Here is a 27892-nt window from a genome sequence, read left to right on the forward strand (position 1 = left end):
CCCAGGTATAACAGTAAGTGCAGGGAGATCCCTGGGCGCCGCTCTCCATGTCTGTATACTTGGTTTCGATTTTTTTAAATCTAGTGAAAGGTCCTCTTTAACAATACATGTGAGTGAAAAAAACTTGTCACATTATAACAAAGTTATTATTAGGTTAGGATATCAAAATAGGAAAATTATTTATATACATCACTTCTGTTCAGAGGAAACCTCATGATATCAGGATGGACGTGTCTAATCCTAGACATCAATATGGAATGCTAAATACATTCCGCCCCCTTCTAACCAACTACACTGTATCCTTTTGCCCCATCCTGGACTATTTTCTCACATATGACTTTGGTAAGACTATTAAAGGGGTTATCCGAGTTATGCGGAAAAAAAATTAAAACCTCATAAAACTCATCAGGACATACATATACATTGGTTAAGCTTGATCTCTTAAGAGAGAAACCCATACTTAAACCTTTTCATGGTTCTGTTATTGCTGTGTTTACATGCTGAGGGGGGCGTATAACAATAATGCCTGAGCTCTCCCTCATGAATATTTGTTGGCGTGAACAATCTGACCTTCCCCTCACCCTGCTCTGCACATCCTAAGTTTGCATAAAAAAAAGTCACATGATCATCTCCTAGCTCACACAGACAGATCTTCCTGTCACATTGCAGATACAGCTCAGTCTATAAGATGGACATATACCTCTATCTAAGCTATAGCTGTATTTTTCAGATATAGCTTCAATATGGATATATCTATATGATGGACAATTATTCCCTTTTTTTTTTTTTTCAAGGGGTGGTATTAACAGTGTAATGGGGACTTGTTGATTGGGCCGGGGCTGTAATAACGATCCCCAGACGCGGGAGGGGAACGGGTAAACTGGCCCATGTGAGGAAAGGAGCCAGACATATACTCTGCTGCTGGAGAAAATGTATCACCTCGGCTATGGTAAGTATCACGCATGAGCGATCTCTTACAATCGCCGAGGCTGTGTGAGGAGAGCGAGCGAGAGAGGGGCGGGCACCAAAGGCTCTGACGTCTCGTTTACAGCTTGTAAATGAGACATTAGTGCCAGAGAAGGGTTGATGACGTCGGGGGGGGGGGGGGCAAAAAACTGTTACAAAACAGTTTAATATAATGTTATAATAGTTATTAGCATAAATTTATATAACTCTGATAACCCCTTTAAGACAAACAGGAATCTGTTATTATAATTTAAATGGGGAGAACTTGGAACAAGTCTTTCCTGTGGGAATTCATCACTTGGCTTGGTGAAGAAAAATAAAAAAAATTCATTTTTTTTTTTTTCTTTTCCGGCATAGCGTTCCGTCACAGGGGCTCTATACCGGAAAAGAACTAATCAGGCATATCACCATGCATTCTGAATGGAGAGTAATCCATTCAGGATGTCTTCAGTTCAGTAGTTTTGACTGATCAGGCAAAAGATAAAACCGTAGCATAGGAATGTATTAGTGCCGGATCCGGCATTCAAAATATCGGAATGCCGGATCCGTCCTTCCGTCCTGCGCATGTGCAGACTGGTAAAAATGTGAAAAAAATACAAGACAGATCCATCGGTCCGCATGACAAGCGGAGAGACGGATCCGTTCTTGCAATGCATTTGTGAGACGGATCCGGATCTGTCTCACAAATGCTTTCAGTCACATCAAAATCGGCGGATCCGGCAGGCAGTTCCGACGACGGAACTGCCCGCCGGATCACACTGCCACAAGTGTGAAAGTAGCCTAAGACTACATCTTAATATGAAGATGATCGATTAATTTATTTATTCGCCAATCTAGATGGTATAATTTTACCCACATTATCTAATTAGTCTTAATAAAATGAAATATCATTCTTTGTGTCTCTTACCAAGTCCTAGTAGGAATCTCACTTCTGCTTCCAGGAAAGCTGGGTGGTCCATCATAGCGTATCTCACCATGGCTTTCATCTTGATAGACCCCTCTAGAGAGCTCAACTTGTCTTTGTGTGTCTAAGCCTGTCTTCTCACCTTTGTAGGTGTCCAGCTCTTTTTTGTTTTCTTTTCTCCTGGTTGCTTGGTTCCTCTAGGATTTTTTTTTTTTTTTTTTTTTCTCCGTGTGTGTGTGGTTTTTGATCACAAACTTATCAGTTAGAGACACCTTCCTAGTTTGGAACTTTCCAATAATTGTCGGATAGGCGTGTACTTTGATAAGGAATGTGACATCATAACATCACCCAGAATGCACTTTTGCTACTGTTGCAATGTCACCTACTCATACCTAGGTGGCACTGTTGTATAAGCTATTTGCATCATCCTATAAAGGGTTAACTATGTAAGTCTGACTTCATCTGACATTCTATATATTTGACACCTGAAGTTTAAATCAAAGCTATAGGGATTAATTCTGACATTTTTCCCAATTGGAGACAGACCTCTAGGCGTCTCTCTGAATGTTTCTCACATTGTTGATTGAACTTGTGTTTTAAGTTCGGGTTATCGAAGAATCCTCACTACCACAGACCATAACGGAATTTAGAATCCATAACGCGATTCTTCGATAACCCGAAGCCGGACTTTAGATGCCAAACTTAAAACACAAGTTCGCTTAACACTACTGTTGATCTATGGACCCGTAATAATATAAATGGGCCTTGTTTTTTCTCAGAGATATGGGTACCTCCTCTGCTGTACCAACAGGTGATTAATTGTTACTTACAAAAACATCACAACTTTATAGACACTCTTTTAACAATGTTTTAGAAGTGAATATTCTCCTAGCGAGAAATATATATATGATACTGGATACATCAAGGTCTTTCACAACATCTAACAATATGAAACAATTGTCCTATTAATTTTCTGATACAAAACTAAGGTTGATTATATGAATACATAGATATTCTATTTCATTAATAAATACCTAACGGTTTAGGTAATTAGTACCAGCTGCTTCTAGGGCTTACCCTCATCTCAGCCATAAATTTATAAGGAGACAAGGAGGTCTCTTCTCAGACTGGTACATTCATGAACAGAATACACTAATGAACAGTTACCTTTATACACAGTAAACTCACCATGAACTTATATTCCACTATACATGAAGACTCATATATAAGATGGTGCATATAATCTAACATGGCTTCTTATAGGCAATCAATATCCACTATAACTAGAATATTTGAATATAAATGTTCTGCACCTATGAAAAAGCACAACACATCATTGGTAGCGCAGTGGCCACAGCCCCTCCCCTGCTCTTCTCCTCTCTGTCATTAGTGGCAGCGGCACAGTGGGGAGGGAGAGACTCCCTCCTCCTCCCCTGTGCTGCTGAGGGAACATGGAGCACACTCAGAGCAGCGTGCGCCATGTTCTCTGATACTAGGTTGCGCAGTAACGCAGCCTAGTATCGGTAAAAGGCAAATCCTGGTATTGAATCGACAACGGGACAAAAGTATCGAATGGGTATTGATAATTCGATACCTGCTACAAACCTAGACCAGGGATTGCTGCGTAGCACTGCAACCTCTCAAATGAATGGAGGCGCAGCACTACTCACAAGTTGCTGCAATGCCAGACTCGCAGTAAGGGTCCATTCACATGTCCGTAAGTGTTCTGCGGATCCGCAAAACACTGGCAATGTGCATTCCGCAATTTGCGGACCGCACATCGCCGGCATTATAATAGAAAATGCCTAATCTTGTCGCAATTGCGGACAAGAATAGGACATGTTCTATTTTTTTGCGAAAACTGAAGCACGGATACAGAAGTGCGGTTCCGCGGATGCGGACAGCACCTTCCGGCCCCATTGAAAATGAAAATTGCGGACCCATTTTGCAGACGTGTGAATGGACCCTAAAGGAGAAAATGATAAGTGCACGATTTGTTTGCAATTCTGAGGTCTTGCAACTCGCACTGTGACCCTGTTCAGTGACTGCAGCGCTATGCAGCGATCATTGATTGCTCAGCGGGTGTCACAGCAGTACACACGGTATCCATGCTTTATGCGGATGAGCTACATCTTAGAGGGGGCGGGGAAGGACTTCTGCGGTGACCGCGACTCACGTTCATCTTCTGTCCGCAGGTTTGCGTGGAGTTTGAAGATGAGCCCTGGGAGAAGAGGACGTGGATCGAGGTGTACAGCTCACAAGTCCAGATGTTTCTGGTGGAGCACAACTTGGCAATTGCTGACCGAAAATGTCCCAGTAACCCTTCTGTGTCTGTGGTGTGCCCGGCAATGGTGAGTATGGCTTCATTCTGACTTGTTTCTGTGGGCACCATGAGGGGCTGGCCGACAAAACATCTTGCAGTACCACAGAGGCATTGGCGTAAACTGTGCAGAGAAATCTGCTTACTGTCAGTGAATTGCAGCAATTCTATTTACACAGAGGCTGGAATTCAGTTCAAACCTATTCCTGGTCACACAGCAGAGTGTTTGTTACAAATGCATCACGTCTATTCAAAACACTACATTTAGCTTCTGCCCCTCTTGTATCACAAACCTTTTTGTTCTGTCTTTTCGTCTGGGGTGAGTTTGAGGTATGGTGCTCAGTGAAGGAGTTTGAGCAGTGATTTGCGGGTGTTAAAGGGGTTATCCGGCGTTATATCAGCCCTCACCATCGGTGGTGATCATACTTATCTGGTCTCCGCTGCTGGGTTCGGTCTATTGCTCCACGGCTCTTCATCTCCCTGGTTCGCTGATATCCACATCCTGTTGATTGGGGACAAGTGACCGCTGCAGCCAATAAATGGTCGCAGAGGTGATCCGCTCCCCTTGGGTGACGATAGATGGTCACGATTGGCTGCAGGCGTCACATGCCTCTCCGTGTTAATATCAGCGCACCAGGGAGATGAAGGGCAATGAAGCAATCGAGGGCGAACCGTGTGGCGGGGACCAGGTAAGTCTAATTACCTGGTGAGATGGTCACTCTGTGAGGTCTGATATAAAGTTGGATCACCCCTGTAAACCACTCCGTCAAGTCATGTGATGTCATCCTGCAGGAGCTTGACTTCTCATAACTGGAAATAAAAGGGTGAAAACCAGTCATACGTTACTAGTGACTGTCGTTTCTAGCGGTACATAGGAAAGACAGAGACTTAATAAAGCTCATTCACCACATTATGGAACTATGCATCACGTGTATCAAGGTCTCTGCCTGTAGTAAGTGTAGTCTCGCGCATGCGCTGGCACAGTGATGATCTCATGCCGTTGTCCCTGCTCTGAGATCTTCACTGCACATGCACCGAGACATGCTGACACGTGCAAAATCTCAGGGGTAGGTGTTGGAGCAATGATGAGGACGCTAGACCCTGTCAATCTCGCTGGGAGGGGGAACAGGGTGAGGCAGAGCAGGAAGCGGTGCTCCAAGGCGCTAGGCCAGCCCGTTAGTGCTGTAAGCGCCTCATTTGCATCAGTAATAGAGATTACCGCAAGAAATGGCTCTTTATTTAGTCGGCATGATCAACCCTACAATGCAGTAGGTTGATAGGGTTCATCGTGGTGACACTCATCAGTTAATGTCATTTAATGTTCTTTTTTATGCAGGGTTTTACAAGGGTCTCTTGTTTATTTCCTTGTGAATTCTTGACTTTATAGGAAAAATGCCATAGAGGTCTGCATATTTTTCAAAAAAAAAAAAAAGTATATATATAAAATTTATTTTTTATTTTTTCCCCTGTACAGCAATATAAAGTATTGGCAAGCAAGATATCCATAGATCCCATGACGTGCCTACAGTTTCTTGGAGACAGACACAAAGTTTTCATGAATCAGGATGCCGTGAAGGTTTTAGGGGTAATTGTCTTACTGCATTTCTTATATCCTATGTTTTTCTGACCGTAATCTCTAAAGACTGCAAATGTAATGATGTTGGGGATATACGGGGATTAAAAAATAAAGAAGGCAGTATGGGAAGCAAACATACATGATCTAAAATTTTAATGACTCGCTTAGCTCATGACTGCACCTTCTGGTTTTTATGTGGGCTGATGGTTTTGGGTTAATGGTTAAACAACCTTAATCCTCTGTTTCACTGGATGTCCACAGATCTTCACTGTTCCAGGCTCATTAAGGCTCAACTACGGTCGGTCATTAAGATTGGACCGGGACCATTTTGTGGACATAGTTGCACTAGCTGCATCTGTGCAAAGCATCAAACTGCGTCGTCAAGTACTGTAAATTTATGTAAGGCAGGTCCTCTAAGGCTCTTGTCTTAAAAAGAACCCATCCCCTCTCCTGACGTGTATGTTTAGTAACTACACTTATTCCCCATGTAATAACAATTCGGGAGCATCTATTCTTAGGACTCTATGATGAGCCATTGATTTATTATTCCTAAAAGAAGCTATGAATGAATTACTAGCAGTTTGAAATAAAGGGCCACATGGTGGATACCAGTTGGGGGTGAGACCCAGCACATCGTGACAATATCTAATCAGTGCTGCCAGTGTGACTCTGCAGGGACACCCCGCCAACTGGTAACACCTATCTGGACCTTCTTGGCAAAGTAATTCCTTCATAACAATATAAAGTCATAAGAATAGTTGGTTGAGAATTGTTATTACATGGGGGAAGCAAGTAGTTACTAAAACGGACATGTCGGGAGAGGGGGGTAACTCCTTTTTTTTTATTTTAAGCCATAGAGCCTAAAAACTTGCTGTATTAATGGAATAGGTGGACCTACAGATTTGCATGTTATGCTATTTTATAACAGTTAGGCCTCCTGCACATGACCGTATTTTTTTGCGGTCCGCAAAAAACGGGTCCCGTTTTTCTGTGATCCGTGACCGTTTTTTCGTCCTTGGGTCTTCCTTGATTTTTGGAGGATCCACGGACATGAAAAAAATGTCGTTTTGGTGTCCGCCTGGCCGTGCGGAGCCAAACGGATCCGTCCTGAATTACAATGCAAGTCAATGGGGACGGATCCGTTTGACGTTGACACAATATGGTGCAATTTCAAACGGATCCGTCCCCCATTGACTTTCAATGTAAAGTCAGGAGTTAATATACCATAGGATCGGAGTTTTCTCCAATCCGATGGTATATTTTAACTTGAAGCGTCCCCATCACCATGGGAACGCCTCTATGTTAGAATATACCGTCGGATTTGAGTTACATCTTGAAACTCAAATCCGACAGTATATTCTAACACAGAGGCGTTCCCATGGTGATGGGGACGCTTCAGGTTAGAATATACTAAAATAACTGTGTACATGACTGCCTCCTGCTGCCTGGCAGGTGCTGCCAGGCAGCAGGGGGCAGCCCCCCCCCCTGTAGTTAACACATTGGTGGCTAGTGCGGCCAATGTAAAGTCAGGAGTTAATATACCATAGGATCGGAGTTTTCTCCAATCCGATGGTATATTTTAACTTGAAGCGTCCCCATCACCATGGGAACGCCTCTGTGTTAGAATATACTGTCGGTTCTGAGTTTTCACGAAGTGAAAACTCAGCTATGAAAAAGCTTTTATGCAATAAAAAGTAACCTACGGCCACGGATCACGGACACGGATGCCAATCTTGTGTGCATCCGTGTTCTTTCACGGACCCATTGACTTGAATGGGTCCGTGAACCGTTGGCCGTGAAAAAAATAGGACAGGTCATATTTTTTTCACGGCCAGGAAACACAGATCACAGATGCGGCTGCAAAACGGTGCATTTTCCGTTTGTTTGTTTTTTCCACGGACCCATTGAAAGTCAATGGGTCCGCAAAAAAAAAACGGCACAACGGCCACGGGTGCACACAACGGTCGTGTGCAGGAGGCCTTATGGTGGTGTTGTTTTTCAGTTTTTAAAAAAAATCTTTTTATTGTAGTTTTCAATTACAGTACATGGGGTCAGTCGGGGTAAGGACATTTTTGACTACAGTTTTTGCCACAGATAATACAGAAAAAAATAAACATTTAATCAAAGTGTGTAATTGGCAGTTTTATTGTGGTGTTTTTGCCATAGACTCCTATTTTTGACCTTAAAAACGGTCTGGAAAACACTAGAAATTGATGGCATTGTTATAACAAGCATTTTGTTTTACAGAGCCTGAGAGATCCGATTTAACATGATTAGGTGCTGGAGTTGCCTGCAGTCCATACGCTGATTGTCCTCTTCTCGTTATTACAGGATCGGGAGAGCTTGAAACAGTTTATGCAGGGAAACCGAACATTTAACAAGGTCTTTCAGGAGCTCATAACAAAAAGTGTGGATAAAAGTCGTGTACTGCAAGGTGAGTCGGCGAGGAGTGGTCCACTTTGGACCTTATTAGAAGATCCACCTCCCAGGGTCGAAGCTTGTGTCTGGAACAACATTGCTTCCTTGTGTTACAGTGGCGGCCCTTTTATTTCAGAGGGTGTCATGTAATACTTTTATTTTATCCTATTTTGCAGCCTATGTACGTGGACATAAAATGGAAATGAAGGAACGTGGTATGGCTATTTCAATTGTTTTCTTTCCCTTCCATTTAAAGGTGCTAAGAACTTAGTTGGTTCATCTGTAAGAGTGTATAGTATGAGTGAAGGCTATCAGTGGTTTGACGCCTCAGTGGTGAATTCAAGCAGCACTAACCGGATGCTGGAGATTAAATGTAAACAGGTAAACATCCATTACTGCTTTTCTGGTGTGGAGGAGTCTCCTGGATGACCCTTAAAGAGAACCTGTCACCTGTAGTATGCTCCCCTCATAGTATAGTGACAGACTCACGGATTGCAGTAGTACTTTTAAAGTACTGACGTGCTGAACCTTGCAGGGTGTGAAAGCACTGCGAGGGCGATCAGTCCGATAAAACTTGCTGGCCCCGCTGCCTCCTGACTAGGACTGGTAGGTTTCTTTCCTGTTTCGACTGCCAGCTCAAAAGCAAAATCAACGTGTCTGTCTCTATACTATACTGCCCTCACTGACCGGTTCCCTTTAACGATTTTTGTTTTTGGTATAAATATATGTCAGTGAATTCATTAACTTTGTGTTCTCCTTTTAGGTTCCCAGTCTAAAGATTATTGATCCAGCACTGATACACGTTCAGCTTGTACATAACTATGTCGATAATGGTAAGATTTTGGTATCTGCCATAGCATGACCACTACAGGTAAAGCTATGTACTGGCAGGCTTTATGGGTGACACATACTGACAGACTGTTGCCTGATTATTTTAGTGGTCGTCAAGAAACCCCTGAAAAGGAAGAGTGAAGAAAGGACGGGGAAAACTAAGGCAAAGCAGAACAGAGTAGCGCAGGTATTTGACATGATGAAGTATAAATATGTCTCTGATCATATGAGCAACACAGGATTAAGCTGTGTGTTGTGCATGTACAGATAATCATATTTGTTGCGTCCTTTTTTTAGGCATCTGCTAAGGGATCTGTTAAGAAGCCAAGCTTCATTACCTACTCCAGAGATGATGGGAAGACATTGGTCGTGGTTGACAACCCCAAGTCCTCAGGGAACACTCTTGTGAATTTCATGAAAACGTCACAGGAAAGTGAAAAAGTTTACCAAACAGTGAGTGGCAGTTTTCTACTGTTTCTTAAGGCTATGATATCACTTTGCGATAGGTCTCTGTGTGAGAAGGGAGTGTCTGACCCAGGACCCCACATTACTGATATTGAACAGGGTGCATCACTGATTTAGAATAGCTGTGCAGGGGCAAAATAATCAAGGTGATGCATTCTTTCAAATTGCGGGGCTTCTGGAGTTTAACTTCCCATTGATCTAAAGTGGTTTTCATTGATGAGTGTTACTTTCATTGTAACATAAAAATACCTTTTCTCGTAGACTACACCTAGCCTGGCATCCAAGCAGTCTGTACCGGATGGGTTTGGAGAAGCATTGCTAGGATGTACCACCACTACGCCTTCCAGTCAAAACCAGACCTCTTGTGCAACTCCACCAGAAGCAAATTCTCCTCCAAGCTTTTGTGCTGCAACACCTCCAGGGTAAGAATATTTCAATAAAAAATATGTAATTGATTGCTGTGCACTTTAAGACCTCTTTCACACAAACAATATGGATTCGGTCCGGATGCGTTCAGGGTGTGTTCAATGAAACTCGCACAATTTTGCAAGCAAGTTCAGTCAGTTTTGTGTGCGTTAAGTTGTTATTTTCTCGCCCAATTTCCTTGGGGGACACAGAAGACCTTGGGTATAGCTCATCTCCCTAGGAGGCGTGACACTAAGTGAAGACTGTTAAGCCCCTCCTCCACAGCTATACCCTCAGCCTGGAGAGAGAGACTGCCAGTTTTTGCTTAGTGTCCAAGGAGGCAAGACACTCCCTGCTCTGCAGGGCTGGTTTCTCCTTGTTTCAATTTTAGATTTTTACTTTGTTTTATTTTCTTTTTGTTCCAGATCATCAGGGATAACAGAGACGCACTAGACCTCTCTGTTCTCCCGGGGTTGAGCTGCGCCAGTGCCGGTCACCCGCACTGCTGCCTCCCCCACAGAAGGCAAGGTGGACCAGGGCAGCCCAGCTCCCCTGCATCCCGCCAGCGCAAGGGTCGCCCGCACGCCAAGTCCCTCCCCCGGCGTCCTGCCACTACGGTGCCAGTAGCTGAAGGGGCGACCCTGCTGGAACGGACTGAGGGTGAAGACGGCTATGGTGAGAGATTGGCTTCTCCAGCCCTACGTCCCCCCCCCCCCCCCCCCCTCGGTCTCCTGCGTGCCTGACCCTTACCTGGGCCTATGGACCCTTCTGTCCCTGCTAGACCTAGGCTGGCCCTGGGCTGCCGCAGGTCGACATCTGCTCCCTCTCTCCTGGCCTCCAGGACATTGGCACCCTTGTTCCTACAAGAGGAATGCCTAGGGAGCTGCGGAGGTCCGCACCTAGCTGCCCCTGACGGAGGGGTCATGCAGGCGTCCCACCCTCACAGACCCGGTCTCAGGGTCCCCCTCCCTCTTACCGGCCACTACTTCAGGGCCAGAGGGCCCGCGCCTTGCTGCCACTGACCCTGCTCTCACGGGCACCGGTCCAGGGGAAAGGTGGTTGTAGCTGCCGGCAGGGGTGAAATCATATGGAGCGCTGTTCTAGGCCAAGGGCCCACTCCAGGGGTAAAATGGCTGCCGGGTGCAGGGTCCTGACTTCCGGACACCTGGGTGGGCACCGCGGCCTGCAAAGGAGCGCTTCAACAGCCCCGGCCGACCGTCGGAACCTTCCGGTCGGCCGGGCGCCGAAGTCTTGTGTTCCACTTCAAGACGATCCCGCTCTATCCGGGTCCCCGGCTCGCGGGGTGGGCACCCGCGGCCGGTATGTGCCGCTCCGTAGGCCCGGCTGGTACTTTAAGTACTTGCGGCCCCGGTCAGCCGGGCGCCGCTAAAAATTTAGGCCCCGGCTCTTCCGGCCCGCGGGGTGGGCACCCGCGGCCGGTATGTGCCGCTCCGTAGGCCCGGCCGCTACTTTAAATACTGTGCGGCCCCGGTTCGCCGGGCGCCGCTAAAAATTTAGGCCCCAGCTTCACGGCCTACTAGGCCGCAAAAATTCAGGCCTCTGTTGGAGGGGGCTGGAACTTCTCTAGGCGCGAATTTTTCCCGCCTGGAGGTTCCCCCGCCCACAGAGGATGGGCCTGTATGGGTGGATCTGTGCCCTGTAGGTGGCATCTGCCTCAGTGAGGCTGTGTGTTTAAAAAAAAAAAAAAAAAAAAAAAAAAATATTTATTATATATATGACTAGTGGGCTGCGCAGGACGCTGCAGCCTCATCTCAGAGTGCTGCCTGTATACATGCCCCCCTTCCATAGGCGGCATGGTGTCACGCTCCCCGGCTGCGGCGCTGCCAGGTTCTTTTTTTCCCCTTCTGGGGGTTTTTTTGCCCTCTCCGCGCTACGGCGCTGGTCAAGGTGCATGTTTTTTCTGTAGGCAACATTCGTCACCCTCTCCAGTTATGGTGCCTGCCATGTGCAGGACCCCCCTCCTGGGCGGGATACTGCACTCTCCCTAACTGCGGGTTGGCCTTGTGCATGATCCCCCTTTCTTTGGCGGCCTACTGCGGTTTCTCCGGATACAATGCTGGCCATGTGCACGACCCCCTTACATAGGTGGAACACGGCACTCTCACTGGATTCGCTGCTGGCCATGTGCGTGCCCCCCTTCCATAGGCGGAACGCTACACTCTCACTGGATTCGTTGCCGATCATGTGCATGACCCCCTTTTTTTAGGCGGAATACTGCACTTTCACCGGATACGGTGCTGGCCATGTGCACGACCCCCTTCCTTAGGCGGAACGCTGCACTCTCTCTGGATTCGCTGCCTGCCATAGGCATGACTCCCTTCTGTGGACGGCATTCGGCACTCTCACTGGATTCACTGCCAGCCATGTGCATGACCACCTTCCATAGGCGATATGATGTACTCTCATTGGATTCACTACCGGCCTTGGGCATGCCTCCTTCCCGGGTGGCGGCATACATACACTCCCTCGGTCGGTGGTTGTTCTCTCGCCTGTACATTGTTGGCCATGTGCATGACCCCTATACATGCACTCTCTCTGGATCCACCGTCGGCCACATCATGACCCCCCTTCCTTGGGCGGTGTACGCACTCTCACTGGATTCGCTGCCGGCCATGGGCATGCCTCCTTCAGGTAGCATACACACATTCTCACCGTCTGCTCGCATTCTCCCTGAATGCGATGCTGGCCTTGTGCATGATCCCCCCCCCCCCCCCCCCCCTTCCTTTTCTGGGCGGCATACTACGCTCACCAGATACGTTGCTGGCCTTGAGCATGGCCTCTAACATGGGCGGAACGCTTGCGCTCCCCTTGGATACGGTGCTGGCCTTGTGCGTGACCACTCCTCATTCCATGGGTGGAATTTTGCACGCTCACAAGATTCAAGGCTGTCCTTGTATGTGCTGTACTGGACTTGCACATGTTCCCCTTCATTGGCGGAGTAGTTACACTCTCACGAAATTTCGGTGTTGGGTGAATTGTTGCACACTCACTTAATGCTAGGATAGCCCTATGCATGTCCCCCTTTTCCCTAGGTGGACCTCCTGCGTTTCCGCTGGATACTGTGTGGCCATGTGCATGGCGCCTTTCTGGGCGAAGTATGGTATGCCCTACTTCTCTGACGTAGGTCCGGCCTTGGGCATCTCCCCCTTTTTGGGGCAGGCCTTTGCATTCTTGCCCACTGCAGTTTGCCAGGTACATTTCCTCCCTTTCGGGGCGGTCAGTTTGCGTTCCATCGCATTCCATATTAGTCTTGTGCATAACTCCTTTCAGTTTGCACTCCCGTAGATACTGTGGCACTCTGTGGCTGGCCCTCTTCGCGGTGTTATATTTTTGCAGTGAGCGGACGTTCTTGTGCGTTGTTTGGGCCGTGTATGCCTTCTCGTCCTGTAGGTGGGTTGGCCTTCTCACTGCTTACGGGGCTACTCGTACGTAGCCTCCTTCCTCCTGCGACATTCTTTTTCTCTTGGGATACGATGATTGCCGCAAGCCTTGCACTATTCTCTAAGGAGATAATTCTGGTGCAGTGTGGTATGATTCTTTCCGGATTGGCGCCCTCGGTGCTTCAGTCTGATCTGCTACCAGGTTCGGGCCGCTCTTCTTGGGAAGGTCACCCAACTTCTCTTGGGTGCTCGCTTATACAGGTCCGGGGGACCTCCACCTTGGGTTCTTCAGGGTATTCGCCTTCTGCGTGGCGGTGAACCGGGCGTCTCTGTGTAGCGGTGTTCTGCTTTTGAGCTGTCCTATGGCCTCTCTGTTGCCCACTCCCCCTTTTTTGGTTGGAGGGTGTTATACCGGCCTCTGTCTCGCCTGCCTTTTCTCGCCGGCTCTGTTTGACTCCCACTCGGTACAGATCATTCCGATGTGGCGTCTGTTCCGGCCACGCTTCAGAGGCTGTTCCTTCACTGCCCTTCCCTCTGGGGAGAGCATGTTTGTTCATTTGGATGGTTATGGTGTTCCTTTCAGTCTCCCTTGTCCACACTGGCTGTACTAGCTGTGTGCCTAGTTACCGGGTCTACCGCTTTCTGTCCTCCCGCTGGGTGCAGATTGCGTTTTTTCCATTCTAGGCAATGTTTCGGCTTTGGATTCACCTTCTCGGTAACTTGGGAGGACTACCATTTGGTCAGGATTGTCTTTTGATCTCCCACACCGGAACTGTAGTCTGTCTTCCTGTGGTGGCTACATTGGCTTCGGCTTTAGCCTGTCTTGTCCTGGCGGTTGCTGGGCGGACCCTTCGGTTCCTGTCCGTTTGTCCTTCTGCTTCCCCACTCTGGGGGGGATACGGGACAACCTTGCTCGGGGGCCGACGGGACCAGTTCTACCGACTGTTCTACCTGTGTTACTGGTCCGCGCCTGATCATTGGGTTTTCACCCGCTTGCCCAGGCGACTCTAGTGGGCTCGCTAGTGTTCGCTTCTAGCCGAGTTTTCGTCCAGGATCTGTGGTAGGACTTAGGGCTTTACCTGGGGTTCTGTGGGAAGCTGGGCGTTCCCCCACTCTGCCTTTCTCCATGGTTCTGTCTTTCTCCAGTCCGGCCTAGACCTGGGGCTGGGACTCTGTTGCTTGAAGTATCAAGTGTCATTCCTGTCCTTCCTCTTTCAGCGTTCCCCGTCCCTCTGGGCCTGTCAGGAACTTCTTCCATGGAGCGGCTCTTGGGTTCCTTTGTACTGCCCTCCGGTACCGTCCTGGGAACTACATACTGGGCTCTTGGCGCTCCAATTTTTCCTTGGAGCCGTTACAGAAGTTATCTCTACTCCTTCTGTCCTGTACGGTTGGGTTTCTGTAGCCATCGTGTCTCTGACGGGTGCCTGAGTGGCGGCCCTTCTTGTTCCGAGCCTTCTGTCTTCCCCCAGGACAGGACTGTTCTCCATTCCGTCTCTTCCTTCCTTCTGAAGGTGGTATTTGTCCTTCATTTCATTGAGGCAGTCGTCCTCCCCTTCCCCCCCCCCCCCGGGAACGGACACTTCACCGATTTGGACGTTGTTTGGGCCTTGCAGTTTTTACTTGGAGATCTCCGACTCTTGTCGAGTTCGGTCTCTTATGTTTCCAGGAGGTCCGAGCAAAGGGTTGACGGCCTCCAGGGTGGCTTTCTTCCGCTTTCTCAGAGTGGCTCTTGTTGTGGTTGCCGCACCAAGGGCAGGGTCCTGCTTTTGGTGTCACCATTCACTTGGCCAGGGCCGTCGGTTTTTTCCTGGGCCGGAGGCTTTAGGCTTCGGCCATCCATTTGTGCAAGGCGGTCACTGGTCTTCCTTGCACACCTTACCGAGTTCTACAGGGTGCATACGCGGGCTTCGGCGTATGCTGCCTTGGGCCGCCTGGTCTGCAGGCGGCGGGTTTTTTTGATGCCTTCGGGTGCTTCGCCTTGGTGCTGTGGTCCCTCCCCCTTTGGACTGCTTTTGAACGTCCCAAGGTCTTCTGTGTCCCCCAAGGAAATTGGGCGAGAAAACGAGATTTTTGTATAACTTACCAGTAAAATCTCTTTCTCGCTCTTTCCTTGGGGGACACAGCACCCACCCATTCTTTGTTCTTCTCTGACTGTTTCCGAGTTTGTTTTACCCTTCGGGTAGTTGGCTTGTTGGTTCCAATTTTTTGGACTTTGCCTTTTCTCACTACTTGGACACGCAACTGGCAGTCTCTCTCTCCAGGCTGAGGGTATAGCTGTGGAGGAGGGGCTTAACAGTCTTCACTTAGTGTCACGCCTCCTAGGGAGATGAGCTATACCCAAGGTCTTCTGTGTCCCCCAAGGAAAGAGCGAGAAAGAGATTTTACTGGTAAGTTATACAAAAATCTCGTTTTTTTTCCGCGCGGGTGCAAAGCGTTTTTCACTGAAGCCCCATTCACTTCTAAGGGGCTAGGGCTGCGTGAAACGCAGAATATAGAACATGCTGCGTTTTTTTTACACAACGCAGAACTGATGCGTGAAAAAAAACGCTCATGTACACAAACCCATTGAAATGAATAGGTCAGGATTCAGTGCGGGTGCTATGCTTTCACATCACGCATTGCACCCACGCGGAAAACTCGCTCAAGTGAAAGAGGCCTAAAGAGGACATGCTATCACGAAATGCAGTGCAACATGAAGGCATAATGTTATAGAGCTAGAGGAGACTGATATATAGTTTTTTTTCGAGGATAAGATTACATTAAACGTGTTATTCATACATTTATTTCTGATTACATTGTTTGTAGAGGAGGTATTAGCATTCCCTATGTAAGTGGGTATACAGAGATAACTGTCAGTCACTGCTATCAATTACGGATAACGCCGTCCCTGTGTATAACTGAAGTCAGAAAGAGGAAACATTTTAATGTATAAATTACAAGTTCTACAAAATCTTTTCCCACAAAACCATGCATCATTCTGCTGAGCTCCTCCTGCTTTATAACCTCCTGCCTGTAGATTTGCTAAAGCCTTGCATAGCGGCGCAGGCAGCACATTACTGCTCCTCTAAAGCCTGGGATAGTACATCTATGCCAGGCTTTAGCAGGGTGGCGCTAGTACAGGCAGGAACAGCCATGCGTGCTCCTGCCTGAACAGCGCTTCTGCAACCCTGGTGGGATTTGTCAGTGGTGTACTAGACAATGGATTACAAAGTGCAAAGATACCTGCACTTGAGATGTCTATTTTGCATGGAAAACCAGACTTTTTAAAAAATATATATTAGAAAAATAAATTTTATGCTATTTGAAGTAGTTTTGAATAAAAGTTTAGATGCACTTTAATGGACGCACCATGTGGCTGTAGTCTTTAAAATGGAGAGAGAATTGCACAAAATTTACACATGCCTCTTGACTGTTACATTTTCCTTTTTGCTTTGCCATAAATTTATACCCTTTCACCTTAATAAATTTGCTTAAACTGTGACTCCTGTGAGACCATGGCACTTTTCTCATCAGTTTTTTTTTATTTGATGCAAAAAATTCAGCAAATTTAGCACAAAGCTTTCAATACGTTTAAGAAAACTAAATACTTTCATGGTTGTAAGTCATTATATTTATTTATAGGCTTGTAATCACATTTGTTGCCTTTCAGGAAATGTTCTCAAAACTGTGAAAGTGAAACATCCTCCATGCTGAACGGTGATGGAAAAGGGGAGGAGCAAAACTTGTTTCTCAGCGCCGCGATGTCGCAAGGAAAGGGTCTAGGATTTGGCCTGACAGATCAGTCCAGCCCTTTCGCATCAGCCTTTTCATCCTGGGCCAATGGTGACAATGGACAGAAATCCGAAAACCTCTTTGCTGCCTTTACAAAACCCTCAACTGTGTTTCCTAAGGGCTTTGAGTTTTCTGTGGAACGATTTCCTGAGAAGAACACCTTGACGGTGAAAGACTCTCCGCGGCAGGGAAGTTTTGAGCCATGTAAGAACTTAACGCGGCCGAGTGTGTTTGGTGCAACGACCGAGACCAAACCTGCTGGTCATTTACCGCCCGTTAAAACTGAATTCAACTCTAAGCCAGCAAACATCATTTCTGTTCCAAAACCCAACAAAATAGAAGTTGCTCCCCACAAGAGTCCCATTAAAAATGATGGGGGTAAGTAGGCATAAAATACGTATTACTTATTCTCTTTGACCATTTAAAGTAAATCTGATTGTGACAAGTGTGACACAATGGATTGCATACAGAATGAATATACAGTTGTGTTCAAAATAATAGCAGTCAGACAACACTAACCTGATCAATCACTGTTTTTCGTAGAAATGTATATTTCTTCATGGCAAATAATTTACTAGCAGGTGTAGTAGAGTAATAGAAAACTAACAGTCATGACATGCATGCTGCTGATTCTGTGTAATTCAATCACTTATTGAAAGGGGCATGTTCAAAATAATAGCAGTGTGGAGTAAAATGAGCGAGGTCATTCATTCTTTGAAAAACAGGTGGCAATTATTGCCCTTATTTAAGGAAGGAAGGAAGGCAGCAAATGTTGTACATGATGGTTACAGTGCATTTCCCTCGGAAATTCTGAGGAGAATGGGTTGTTCCAGACATTGTTCGGAAGAACAGCGTACCTTGATTAAAAAGTTGATTGGAGAGGGGAAAACCTAAAGAAGTGCAGAAAATGATGGGCTGCTCAGCTAAAATGATCGCAAATGCTTTAAAATGGCAACCAAAACCTGAAAGACGTGGAAGAAAGTGAAAAACTACCATTCGAATGGATAGAAGAATAGCCAAAATGGCAAGGACTCGGCCAACAATAAGCTCCAGGAAGATCAAAGAAAGGTCTAAAGTTACCTGTGAGTACTGTTACAATTAGAAGACGCCTATGTGAAGCCAAGCTATCTGCAAGAAGCCCCCGCAAAGTCCCTCTGTTGAAAAAAAGACATGTACTGATGAGAGGTTACAATTTGCCCAGAGCACATTGACGGCCTAAAGAGACATTTTGTGGACTGATGAAAGTAAGATTGTTCTTTTCCCTACGCCTCCACAACGGCAGTAAACATGGAGAGATTATCCCGCCTTCTCAGGGACAGGAAAACAGCTTTGTGGACCAGCCCATATAAGGCCCCCTCCCTCTTACCTCTCCAGTTGTTTTCCTGTCCCTCAGAAGGTCAGGACTTGCCGGATGGATCAGTCACGCGCCCAGCCTTTTCGGTTTGTTATCCCGCTCTTCTCCTGAGAAAGATGTCCCAGCAAGCTGACGATTCGCCCAGGCGGCCCACAGATACCTCCAGGCCCTCTAGCCCGGTAAGCCTCCTCCCATTACTAAATAACAGGGTGCCTTATCCTGTATGGGGGTCTCCTTGGTGGTGGTTCTTTACCCTTCTCTTTTTAGAGACTAAGGATAAAACTTTCCTCTCCAATTTTGTGTCTCTCAGGGTAAAGAATCCTCAAAAAAGGATCCGCCTTTGAAGAAAAGATGTGTAATGTGCAAGAAATCGCTGTCTGGTACATACAAGAAATCATTGTGCCAAAAGTGTTGTGACAAGGTTGTGTCAGAGGAGACCCCATCTTTAATTGAAAGTCTGAAAACCATAATCAGAGAAGAAGTGGGTGCAGCTGTAGAAGCTAAGTTATCTACATTGCCTCCCAGACCATCTACCTCAGGAGCCATAGTCACTAATGTGCAGGACTCTGACCTGGACGAAGGTGAAATTTCCTCTGGGTCTGACTCTGATATTTCAGATCAAGCAGGCGGTAACCCTCTCTGTTCAGTTGAGGAGACGGATTCCCTACTGAAAACCATTAGGGCTACAATAAACCTGGAAGAGCCCAGAGAACCCCTTTCAGTACAGGACCAATTGTTTGCTGGATTAGGGGACAGGAAAAAACGAGTTTTTCCCGTCCACCCTAACATCCGAGCATTAATACACTCAGAATGGAGAGACCCTGAGAAAAAACAATCCGCCTCTAAGTGGTTAAAGAGAAAATACCCTTTCGCGGAAGAAGATTCTGTGGCCCCTAAAGTAGATGCCCCAGTAGCAAGAATCTCCAAAAAAACTGCCCTTCCATTTGAAGACCTCGGCCTTCTTAAAGATCCGATGGACAAAAGATGTGAAAGCCTCCTTAAAAAGATGTGGGAATCCTCTACGGCCACTCTAAGACCAGGGATCTCTGCAACTTATACGGCAAGAACCCTGGGCCTTTGGTTGGGACAGTTGGAGGAACATCTAGAGTCAGGCACTCCACGAGAAGACATCCTAGCTTCTATACCTATGCTAAAACAAGCCGCTAATTTTATGGCAGACGCGTCAGCAGACATAGTGAAGCTTTCAGCCAGATCTGCTGCCCTCTCTAACTCTGCTAGAAGAGCAGTATGGTTACGCACCTGGTCCGGTGACACAGCCTCCAAAAACAAGCTGTGCACTCTGCCATGTGAGGGAGATGGGGTGTTCGGTACGGCCTTGGACGACATTCTAGAGAAAGCTTCAGATAGAAAAAAGGGCTTTCCTACAGAATCAAATTTTTTTTTTTTTTCAACAAAGGCGGTCCTTTCGGTCCCAGAAGCGAGGTAGGCCGGACCAAAAAAGAAAGGACACTAGACCAGCCTGGCAGTCCAATAGGGGTAAAGGCAGAGGGTTCCTGTTTAACCCTGACAAATCGGCCCACACCTCTACTCAATGACGCCAAAAGCGTAGTGGGAGGAAGACTGTCCCAGTTCTATCCTGCCTGGGTAAATATCCAGGCCTCTCCATGGGTTCTGTCAGTCATAAAGAACGGGTACAGTGTAGAGTTAAAAACCTGCCCACCAGACAGATATATGGAGAACCCTCGTCCGGGGGAGATAAGCCAACTAACTATGGATCATCAGTTGAGACTTCTGCTGGAGAAAGGGGCCATCATCCCAGTCCCAAAGCAGGAACAGAGGAAAGGGTTTTACTCCCCGATCTTCTTGATAAAGAAACCAAACGGATCGTTCAGATTAATAATAAACCTGAAGATGTTAAACAAATACATCATATACAAAAAGTTCAAGATGGAAACCATAAAGACAGTCATCAGCCTGATCCCAAAAAGCGGCGCCATTGTAACATTAGATTTGGCAGATGCCTACTACCATATACCCATCAGAAAGGAGGATCAGAAATTTCTGAGACTGGCGACATGGTTCAAGGGAGAGCTGTGCCACTTCCAGTTCCGGGTACTTCCGTTTGGTCTCAGCTCAGCCCCAAGGCTTTTCACAAAGGTCATAACAGAAGTATCCAAGTTCTTTCACCTAAAGGAAATTCTATTTTTTCCGTACCTAGACGATTTCCTAATAGCAGCCCCATCATCCTATCGGTTACTCCTGCAGCTCCAGACAATCCGGACCACACTTACCAACCTGGGGTGGATAATCAATACGGAAAAATCCTGTCTCATACCCTCAACCCAGATAAACTTTCTAGGAGTACTGTTGGACTCGGAGAAAATGATCTCTTTTCTTCCTCTACAGAAACAAGATTTCCTGATCACGACAGTGAGAAGATTTCAGAAACAACGCTTGGTCTCTTTCAGAGAGATGATGGTCATCCTGGGTCTAATGACACCCACTATCCCTTCAGTAAGATGGGCACAGTTCCACTCAAGGACCCTCCTATCATTTCTCTTAAGAACCTGGGACAAAAAACAGACATCCTTAAACAAGAAGGTAAAAATCCCTCAGGCAGTAAAGACATCCTTGAATTGGTGGGCAGATCGGAAAAATCTTTTGAAAGGAGTACCCTGGAGACCATCGGATCAGGTAGTTATTACTACAGACGCCAGCCAACAAGGATGGGGAGCCCACATGGAAGGGAAACCAGCTCAAGGCCAGTGGGGTCTCGTTCTGCAAAAAGCCTCCTCCAACAAGAGAGAATTGTCCACGGTTTGGGAAGCCCTAAAAACATTTGCACCCTCCCTCCTGCAGAGGAATGTAAAGATCTTGTCGGACAACTCTACAACAGTGGCATACCTGAACAAACAGGGCGGCACAAGAAGCCTATCGCTAGCCCTGGTGGTGAGAAAAATCTTCAGTTGGGCAGAAAAGAATATTCAGTCCCTTTCAGCAGCACATGTGAGAGGAAAAGAGAATCAGGTGGCGGACTTCCTCAGCCGGGACCAGCTAAACACAGGAGAGTGGATGCTAAACCCTCAGGTATTCAAGCAGATCTGTTCCAGGTGGGGAACGCCGAAGATCGACCTGTTCGCCAGGAGAAAAAACAGACAGGTTCCGAATTTCTACTCTCTGGCGGTAGAAGATCAACCCTTAAAGGTGGATGCGCTCTCGGTACCCTGGCCGCCAATCCTGTTATATGCATTCCCACCATTCTCCCTCATACAGCGGGTCATAGCAAAGATTTTGGAAGAAAGAGTACGAATCATCCTGATCACTCCATTTTGGCCCCGCAGATCATGGTTTCCGATCCTGAAGATTCTGGCAGGAGAAGAATTCTGGATCCTCCCTCCTCACCCAGACCTTCTACTTCAGGGTCCGGTTTCTCATCCTCAAGTCGCCCAACTCCGTCTGACGGCCTGGAGGCTGAAAGAAACATCCTGAAGAACAAAGGTTTCTCTAGGAAAGTGATCTCCACCTTACTTCTTAGTAGGAAACCGGTCACCTCGAAAATATATCTGAGGGCCTGGAAATCCTTTCTACTCTTCGGGGAGGATAAATACGACCCATCAGGAGAACCTCAGATGTCCCTCATACTGGACTTTCTCCAAGCAGGGTTGGATAAAGGCCTCGCAGTAAGTACTTTGAAGGTTCAGATAGCAGCCTTGAGTGTATTTATGGACTGTAAACTGGCTAACATGGAAATAATAAAAAGGTTTTTTAAAGCGGGCATCAGGATTCGCCCTAGGTTAAGATCCCTAGTGCCTCCCTGGGACTTAAACTTGGTACTGTCCAAGCTTATGTACCCTCCATTTGAGCCAATTACAGATATACCCTTAAGAATTCTTACTCTTAAGACATCATTCCTGCTAGCCATCACTACAGCCAGAAGAGTAGGCGAAATACAAGCCTTTTCTATCCTGCCTCCATACCTTTCCGTTTCAGACGACAGGATCACGCTAAAACATGCTCCTGAATTCCTCCCAAAAGTAGTCTCTAAATTTCACTGCCAACAGGAAATTATCCTTCCCTCCTTTTGTTCTCAGGCAAAGAACGAAAAAGAGACTTTTTCATAACCTGGACGTCAGGAGATGTGTCCTCCAATACCTGGAAGCCACTAAGGAGATTAGGAAGACTAATCAACTTCTAATTCAATACCTGGGCATGTTGAAGGGAAAAGCTGCCAGCAAGACTTCAATATCAAGATGGATCAAGTCCTGTATCTATCTAGCCTACCAGACAGAGGGTGTTCCTCCTCCACCGTTTCTCAAAGCTCACTCTACCAGGGCCCTAGCCACATCCTGGGCCGAGGGTGCTTCAGCTTCCTTAGAGGACATCTGCCGTGCAGCCACATGGTCCAATCCATGTACATTTTTTAGACATTACAAGTTAGATGTTTCTGCAAATAGGGATTTAGCCTTTGGGCGGAGGGTCCTATCTGCAGTTGTCCCACCCTAGGCTATTATCCTATGTTACTTCCTCCATGTTTACTGCCGTTGTGGAGGCGTAGGGAAAAGACTTGCATTACTCTTACCGGTAAAAGTTTTTTCCCTTTAGCCCCCCCCCCCCCAAAAAAAATAAAATAAAAAATCTACTATATATAGATATACATTATTTAATACGTATTCATACTTTTATATGTGTATATTCTATTGATGAAATATATATGTTCTTCTAAGTTAGAGCAGACTGGCTCTGATATTTGTTACTTTTGTTCTTTATTAAACCTTCCTTGCATTTATCTCTGAGTACTAGGTTACTAACTGGAGAGGTAAGAGGGAGGGGGCCTTATATGGGCTGGTCCACAAAGCTGTTTTCCTGTCCCTGAGAAGGCGGGATAATCTCTCCATGTTTACTGCCGTTGTGGAGGCTAAAGGGAAAAAACGATTACCGGTAAGAGTAATGTAAGTCTTTGGGTCTAGTGGCCGGAGACAGTTTGTCAGACGACCCCCAAACACTGAATTCAAGCCACAGTACACTGTGAAGATAGAGAAGCATGGTGGCGCAAGCATCATGATATGGGGATGTTTCTCATACTACAGTGTTGGGCCTAGTTATCGCATACCAGGGATCATGGATCAGTTTGAATACATCAGAATACTTGAAGAGGTCATGGTGCCTTATGCTGAAGAGGAAATGCCCTTGAAATGGGTGTTCCAACAAGACAACGACCCGAAACACACCAGTAAACGTGCAACATCTTGGTTCCAGACCAACAAGATTGACGTTATGGAGTGGTCAGCCCAATCCCCGGATCTTAATCCAATAGAAAACCTGTGGGTGACATCAAAAATGCAGTTTCTGAGGCAAAACCAAGAAATGGAGAAGAACTGTGGAATGTAGTCCAATCATCCTGGGCTGGAATACCTGTTCACAGGGGCCAGAAGGTGGTGACTCCGAGCAACACAGATGTCCAGCAGTTCTCAGAAACAGTGGTTATACAACTAAATATTAGTGAAGTGATTCAAAGGAAAGCAAAATCTTCAAACATTTTTCAGTTTATATAGTGAATGTTTGAGTTTGTAAAGAAGAATACTAACACTGCTAATATTCACTTTTCTTACATTTGTTTTTTTTTTTAGAGGAACAACACAAATTTGATATATTTTTCTTCATCTTTTGATTTGGAATAGAATGTGTAGTGTTCCCAATGCATTTGTGTGTATGGAAAGCAAAGCTATTAGAAGGATTTTGAGCTTTATTCATTTTTTTAAACACCCTGCTATTATTTTGAACACAACTTTACTTTGTTCTAGTTGATTACTTATTTGACTTTTTTCCCTTGTTTGCAGTCACATATCCCAGATCTGTATTGCTGGACTCACAGAAGCTAAAGAGGCTCCAAGCAAGTGGTGATTGCTTTGTGCAGGACGGCTCTTGCAATGACATTGCTCCCCATTTGCACAAGTGTCGAGAATGCCGTCTGGACCGATTTGGACGCAGCAAGGAACAGCGAGATGCTGCCGTTTTCTGCCGCTTCTTTCACTTCCGGAGGTAAGAGTAATCCCCGTCTGTCGTTTGGTAGCTGAAGTTTACAGGGGTAATTGTGTGGTGGGGGCTGCTATATAGACTCAACCCCACCAGGGTCAATTTCATTGGAAGCCAATTTGTCTATTTTTTTTTGGAGTGTGGCAGGAAACCCACGCAAACGCTGGGAAAGCGCACAAACTCCACGCAGATGATGTCCCTAGTCAGGTTCAATCCTCAGCGCTCCAAGGCACCACTGAGTCAGGCTACCTGTAGCTGGTTTTTGAGGGGCGACTTCAAGCTTATGGCATACCGTTGTATGTTGTGTTCATTGTAGACCAGTATGCATTAATGGGTTGTAACAAGAAATAAAATGTATCCCACATCCACAAGATGGGGATAAAGCTTCGGATCGGTGCGAGTCCAGCCCCTGGGTCAAGTATGTACGTGCTACTGCTCCATTCATTCTCTGTTGGTCTGCTGGAGATGGCAAAGTCTGTACTATCTCTGCCATTTCCATAGCGAATGAATGGTGCTGGACCACACGTGCTTGATTGCTGCTGTCTTATGAATAGGGGTATTAGTTTTATATCTTGGTACAAAACATTTAGCCTCCCTTTGGTGGTGGTTACAAGTGTCAAGAATGTTAGGTTTTATATCTGTGCTGGGCTGTTGGCGCTCTGTATCATGAAGATGGAGCTCCAGCTGCTAAATAAAAATGTATTAAGATGCAGGATTTTCAGCTTTAGTGTAAAAAAATAATAAAAAAATGTCCACCACTGTCTGAAACACTACATCTTTCTCTTGCTCCTAGGTTATTCTTCAATAAGCATGGATTACTGCGGGAAGGTGGCTTCCTGACTCCTAATAAGTACGACGCTGAAGCAATAAACTTGTGGCTTCCTTTAGTGAACCGCGTTGTGGATTTGGACCTTGACACCGCAAAGTACATTCTGGCAAACATAGGAGACCAGTTTTGTAAGCTTATCATGTCCGAAAAGGAAGTTATGGCTTCTGTAGATCCACAAAGTAAGAACCTTGTGCTGACAGCGCTGAAAACTCCAGACTTTCTGTGGCCATTCTGTTTGCTTAACCTATTTGTTTCCTGCAGAACAAGTGGCCTGGAAACGTGCAGTACGTGGCGTGCGGGAAATGTGTGATGTCTGTGACACGACCATCTTCAATCTCCATTGGGTTTGTCCTAAATGTGGCTTTGGCGTGTGTGTAGACTGTCACCGAATGAAAAAGAAGAGTATGAGCAGCGGTAAGTTCCAAAATCCAATATTCTCGCACATTTGTTTTTATCATTTTATTCTATTCTTACTGGTATCTGTAATTCCTGCTTGGCACTGTTCATTTGTTTTTTTTTTCCTTCCTCCCCTCGGTTAAAGGTAATGATGGAGCAGACGTATTCTCTTGGCTGAAATGCGTTAAAGGGCAGTTACATGAGCCTGACAATCTCATGCCAACTCAGATCGTCCCGGGAAAAGGTAACTTACTTCTGCTTTGCAGACGGCAGCACTTTGTTACTCCTCCAGTAGCTCTAGTATTGTGATCGCCAAGTATAAGCCTCCCCTTTTAGTTGTGCAGGCTATAGCGTCATATAGTCCTTCTACATCACAGTTTTAAAACAAAAAAAAGACTTAAAGGCTATAGATGCCTGAAGTAGTTTTTTATTATTGCATTCTACTTATTTTAGGTTGAAAATCATTTTTAATTTGGTCTTTGTTCATCATTTTCACCAGTTTTTTCCTCTGCAGCTTTATATCTAGTTCTGTGACATCTTGGTCGGGGAACTAGAGATCAGATCAGCTTTTGCCGAGAAGAAGCGACAGTCTGCAGATGCCGTGAAGCTGTAGAGGAAAAACTGTTGAAAAAAATCTAATAAAGAAATACATTGCATGAAATGTCACGTGACACATGTTGCCATGTAGACCTAGCCTAAATGGAATGCAATAAAAATAGTCCATAGCCTTTAAATGTCTCCATGAGACACAGAAGAAAAAAAAGAAAAAATGCATTAAACTTGGCATTAATCATTAGTTTGTATGCACCTCAAAGTAATGTTTGAAAAATCTGCAACTTTCCTGCAAAAACAAGGCCCTGAAGACAGATGTAAATGTAAAAATAGTTATGGATGATAGGATTGTAAAAGCCCAAAAATGTATCTGGTCCTTACAGGGTTAATGTGGTCTCTTTTCCAGCTCTGTATGATGTCGGAGATGTTGTCCACTCTGTAAGGGGGAAGTGGGGAATAAAGTCAAATTGTCTATGTTCCAACAAACACCAAAAGCCTTTACCTAGACCGTTTGTGAAGGAAGAGCCAAAACAGGTATTTATTTTTTTGGCGGCCATGTCTGCTGGTTGAGAATTTACAAGGAAATGCGTAGTTTCTCATAACTGATATTCTGTTCACAGACGTCTTCTAGCTCTGAATCCACAAACGGATCTCCGCAGCCGAGCAATTTACCCGCACAGGATCCATTGACGGCTAATGGCAAAACGCCTTCATCTTCCCTCCCCGGGCCTTTGAGTTGGCTAACCAATATTCCTAACACAAACGTGAACAAGGAAAACAAAGGTACGTCAGGCAATAGAGGGAAGCTAGCGCCAGAAAGAGATCATTTAGTTCTTCTGTAGCAGTCAGCGCAAAGATATAAAACTCCTATATAGATAGGAATGCATTGTCAGTTTACTGCACCTTTGAGGGGAAGATCCGCTAGTGTAATAGTACATTAGTAGAATTTGGATACCAGTATGGTCTGTTGTTAGAGATGTCTACAGAAGATGACTGCTTTTATCAGTTTAACATTCACTCCACCTTCCCGCTCTGATTGCAGTGATGGTCTGACTGAGAGAGTTAAGCTAAGCTTATGACATGCTAAAAGTAAAAAAAAAAATAGATATAAGTTATGGTATGGTCTATTTAAAGTGCAGTTTTATTAAAGTAGACCTTTGTGTCATGCTTCAGTTACCTCTTCTGCCTGGGTCCTTAAAGGGGTTCTGCACTTTATTTAAACTGATCTGGATAGATCATCAGCATTAGATTGGCGGGCGTCCGACACCCGGGACCCCTGCCGATCAGCTGTTTGAGAAGGTAGCGGCGCCTAGGCCAGTTGATATAAGTTGTGACGTCACTGGGCCTGTGGTAAACAGTGAGAAGGCCGCAGTTGATCGTCGGGGGTCCGGGGTGTCGGACAACCCACCAATCGGATGCTGATGATCTATCCGGAGGATAGATCATCAGTTTAAACTAACTGCAGAACCCCTTTAAGTGTTTATTCGGATCTTCCTGCAGATAACCTCTTCACATTCGCACTGAAAACGGAAAACAAAGCACTACCCTCTTTTGCTAGTTTCGGAAAGCCAGCTTCCACGTTGCAGCCATTCAGTAGCTCAATTCTTTCTCCTATGAGCAGTAACAGTTCTGGATTCTTAAGGAACCTCCTCAATTCTTCAACTGTGAAGGTGAGCTTATGTTCTTGTCTTATAACTGGTCGCAAATTAT

At 45.9% G+C, this 27892-nt stretch overlaps 1 protein-coding gene across 1 annotated transcript in view; it reads left to right on the forward strand.

Annotated features, from left to right (window-relative positions):
* LOC120990373 (lysine-specific demethylase 3A-A-like) overlaps positions 1 to 27892 on the forward strand; it is a 63805-nt gene that overhangs the window by 16631 nt on the left and 19282 nt on the right. Inside the window, exons 3-19 of the mRNA XM_040419140.1 lie at positions 4066 to 4221; positions 5665 to 5775; positions 8098 to 8200; positions 8441 to 8565; positions 8948 to 9017; positions 9123 to 9202; positions 9313 to 9468; positions 9742 to 9902; positions 16936 to 17282; positions 17361 to 17435; positions 24210 to 24411; positions 25199 to 25413; positions 25496 to 25648; positions 25776 to 25874; positions 26589 to 26716; positions 26803 to 26965; positions 27683 to 27852. Of these exons, the coding sequence (XP_040275074.1) occupies positions 4066 to 4221; positions 5665 to 5775; positions 8098 to 8200; positions 8441 to 8565; positions 8948 to 9017; positions 9123 to 9202; positions 9313 to 9468; positions 9742 to 9902; positions 16936 to 17282; positions 17361 to 17435; positions 24210 to 24411; positions 25199 to 25413; positions 25496 to 25648; positions 25776 to 25874; positions 26589 to 26716; positions 26803 to 26965; positions 27683 to 27852 (2514 nt within the window). The remainder of the gene's footprint in view (positions 1 to 4065; positions 4222 to 5664; positions 5776 to 8097; positions 8201 to 8440; positions 8566 to 8947; positions 9018 to 9122; positions 9203 to 9312; positions 9469 to 9741; positions 9903 to 16935; positions 17283 to 17360; positions 17436 to 24209; positions 24412 to 25198; positions 25414 to 25495; positions 25649 to 25775; positions 25875 to 26588; positions 26717 to 26802; positions 26966 to 27682; positions 27853 to 27892) is intronic.

Source organism: Bufo bufo, chromosome 2 (genome assembly GCF_905171765.1).
Source record: "Bufo bufo chromosome 2, aBufBuf1.1, whole genome shotgun sequence".
Classification (NCBI taxonomy): Eukaryota; Metazoa; Chordata; class Amphibia; order Anura; family Bufonidae; genus Bufo; species Bufo bufo.